Here is a 3,674-nt window from a genome sequence, read left to right as displayed (position 1 = left end):
CCGGCCCGTTCCGCAGCTATCGGACGAGCAGGCTAGAAACCCGCCGACAATCGTACAATTCTCGGCGGGTTTTCGAGCATGTTGGTTCGACAAAAGACGTGCGACCGTACAGTAGAAACGGTGCGGTCGCACATCTTCGTTCACACTGCTCGATTCTCGTACAATCGCGGGATTTCGCCCGATTCTCGTACGAGAATCGAGCAGTGTATTGGGCACCTTTACTCTAGTTGTTGTCAATGGAGCTGGCTCCAAAACAATCTGCTGGGTTGGACAGAGTTGCTCCTAAATTCCATATTAGTTTGTCCTATCCTGATCTAAAGTGACTTTATACGCTGAAAGCAAGAAAAACAGTAACCCATACATCTATTCACTGCAGGTGCTCACATCTATCTTAGCAGCACCACCCTGATCCATCACTGGTGCCCCCTCCCCTCTTAGGATTCACATGCAAACACCGACTTTCTAAGGCTAGTTTCACACCTAGGCGAGTCCTGACTGCGTGGTTTTGTGCACGATTGCCTCACGGTCGGGAGTTGCCAAAGTGTGAACCAGTCGCACTGTGGGTACCATTATTTTTTAATGGCACCCCAGTCGTGGCGGGCAGATTGCCCGGTTTCCTGTCGTGATTCTGCCCGTGCAAGTGAACAGGATTGCGGCTAAAAAAGTTGTGAGGTCGTGTGTTGCAAAAAAGGTACTTGTATTTTTTTTTTTTAGTGATTGCCGTGCGGATGTCAACCTATTGAAATCAATGGGGCCGCGCGGCAATCACTGCATGCACTAGCGCACAATCGCGCGGCCCCGGGGTGTGTAGTGCTGGTGTGAACCTAGCCTGAAAGACAGTATTTGCACATGGCTTGGTATGCCTGGCTTCCCCCCCTTTCTGACATGCTAGTGTACACATATGTCCCATACTCAGAGCTGTACTGGGTTTAGATGAGGCTCCAAAGGTGCATGCTATGGTGTCTGCTGTGTAGTGTGTATTTCATTGTAGTTTGTCCACTGTACAGAATCACTTTTACATAAAAGCCAGGTCATTAGAACATTTGTATGCAAGCAGCTAGTGGTAATAGTAGAAAAAATACCCAGAAGAGCGCCCAAACCCTGTGCGGAATCAGCAAATGTATTGAAATGATTTAAAACTATGTCGGACTACTCACAATTGTAATAGTGTGCAGGCCTGGTACAATCTCCACAAACAATGGTATTTCAAATAATCCAAGCGAACAACCCGGTGTGACAAAATACGCCGGCTTTATACTAGAGGTGCATATTTTCCATGGAACAAGGATGTGCCATGCTGTGTAATTTCTTGGCTGTGTGCACATGTTCCTGGATCATCTTTCTCTCTCCTCCACCGAGTGGCTTTGTGCACGAGCCTCCATTGTAGTAGTAAAGTCCCGTATGTCACCACACAGGCTCGCTCCAGCAGCCCAAGCGCTTTTGTAGGAAGGGAATTCCCTGACAGAGACAAGGAGGGGAGGGAGAGCGAAGAGCCCTGAGTTCAGCAGGAGGCCACTATGCCCCCAGGTCATTACTGGATAGGATAAGAGGTCCCTACCTGCCATGATATATTTATACCGGTGACAGTGTAGCACTTCATTGTTTTAGTTTTACTATATGGTAAAATTAAGGGGCTAAATCTGGTGCCAGATGGTAACGTGGAGTGTTTTTTTTTTTTTCTTTTTGTTTACTTCCTGAAAGTGACTATGGTCACAAATGTTTCATTTTACTACTGTAAATTGCTTACTATTACAGAGCAATATGCTTAGAATAGCATACATATGCTGCATGTTAATATTTTTTAGAATTCTCTTATTTGACAGTTTTGTGGCCAAAATATTGCCTTTGTCTGTAGATATGATCATTTTATTAATTCAGATCATGCGAACAGGTTCTGCATTCTCCATTAGATAATACAGCATTTGTACATAGACACGAGAAAGGCATCCATAGACAAATGATTGCAATCTATTGATCTCATGTTTTGCTTACGGTTAATCTGAGAGAAATGTGATATTTTATTTGTGATCCTCACAACAGACTGATGTTTGTCTTCACCGTACATCCTTTTGCATGTCTGTTTTTCCATCGCAAGGAAAATGCCCAATACACATGGCCATTGTCTGTACTAGGGAGCATGTTTTTGTATTCTCTGACACCGTTTGTGTGTTTTTTCTAACACATGACTGAAAGAAGTTTGTATTTATGGAACTATTTATATATGCATTTATGTTCCACCAAGGACAATGTTCTCTGTGCTTAAGTTGGGTCTATACGGAGCAAATTTCGACTGTTTGTTAAAGGAGAACTATGAGGTGAGTGCTTTTCACTCACCTCATAGTTCTAGCCGACCTGTGACAATGAGACTGTCACAGGTTGGCGGGTACAGCTGGCTCTGCCTCTAGATAGGCAGAGCCAGCTGTCAGTCACGCAGCTGGGCGGATCCCAGCACAATTGTAGCAGCAGCTTGCGTTATACTGCGGCGTCTCAGTATACCGCAAGCTACAGCTCGCGGTATACTGAGCCTAGGGTGACGGGAGGACGCTAGTTTGTGTCCTCCCGTTACCCTAAGGAGAACTATGGGGAAAAGCCTTAACCCCAAAGCTCTCCTTTTAATGAACTGGACGAAATTTGCTTGGTGGTCCTAACTACTGCCTCACGTCTGGCATCCTTCAATTGAAAAATCAAAGGTGCCAGGTAGAAAAAGTTTGGCCCGAGCAGTACCTGCATCCAGTTAGATGCAGGCATTGTTCAGGTATTGACAGCCGGCGTGGCTTCTGATCACAATATTAGAACGGTAGTGCGCTCTTGTGTTTTATTCAGGAAACTAGAACTTGTTTGTTTATTTAGTCAGTGCAATAATTTTGTATTAATTGAATCACTTCTAATTGTTGAATATTTCCCCCCTGACTTCAGGACCTAAGTGTGAGCTATGAATAATTCCCTGGATAACATCATTTCATTTGAAGAATATGTCCGCATGAAGGCCCGGACGGTCCCACAACACAGGATGAAAGAGTTCCTGGACTCCCTGGCTGCAAAAGGGCCAGACGCTCTGCAAGAATTCCATCAGCCTCAGACTACCATGGTGTATCAGCAGGGAGGCAACTGCATTTACACAGACAGCACCGAGGCGGCAGGATCACTGCTGGAACTGGCTTGTCCTGTCACTACGAGTGTCCAACAGCAGAGCCAAGCCGAGCAGCAAATCCAAGCACAGGCTCAGCAGGTGCAGGTGATTGATAGCTCTGCTTTCCTTTTCTGCTATTTACAGCCATTGTTGGTGCAACTGGTTTCAATGTGGCAATACTAAAGCATTGTTGGAACTTTTCTAACAAACATCAGTGTTTTAATATGTCAGTCACGGAGCTCTGGGTCCCCTGAAATTGCTAACTTGAATTATATAATACATTTAGACATATTTCATCTTTGTCCTGCAGGTAATATGTTCCTTTTGAAGGGACCCAGATGCTTAAAAAAATAAATAAAATAAGTAGATGGTTAGTACTCGCCTCTCCCACTGCCAGCTCTGCCGATCTCTGCTGCATGTAAGAGAAACCACAGACTGAAGAACCTCCAGAATCTGCCACTTCCAGGAGTATCGAGCCCAATGCTGAAATCTGCCCCCCCCCCCCCCAATACATAAATAATGTGTGGTGGGTTACCCCAAATTT

At 45.1% G+C, this 3,674-nt stretch overlaps 1 protein-coding gene across 4 annotated transcripts in view; it reads left to right on the top strand.

Annotated features, from left to right (window-relative positions):
- Nucleotides 1–3,674, top strand: part of QRICH1 (glutamine rich 1) — a 39,347-nt gene that overhangs the window by 7,698 nt on the left and 27,975 nt on the right. For 2 of the 4 annotated variants that reach the window (XM_018576121.1, XM_018576123.1), the window contains one exon: nt 2,917–3,235. In XM_018576121.1, the coding sequence (XP_018431623.1) occupies nt 2,933–3,235 (303 nt within the window). In that variant the 5' untranslated portion in view covers nt 2,917–2,932. The remainder of the gene's footprint in view (nt 1–2,916; nt 3,236–3,674) is intronic. The other 2 variants (XM_018576122.1, XM_018576124.1) reach the window with 1 other exon arrangement.

This window comes from Nanorana parkeri, unplaced genomic scaffold (assembly GCF_000935625.1).
Source record: "Nanorana parkeri isolate BGI_ZX_2015 unplaced genomic scaffold, ASM93562v1 scaffold56, whole genome shotgun sequence".
Classification (NCBI taxonomy): domain Eukaryota; kingdom Metazoa; phylum Chordata; class Amphibia; order Anura; family Dicroglossidae; genus Nanorana; species Nanorana parkeri.
This window is presented reverse-complemented; position numbering and strand designations above follow the sequence as displayed.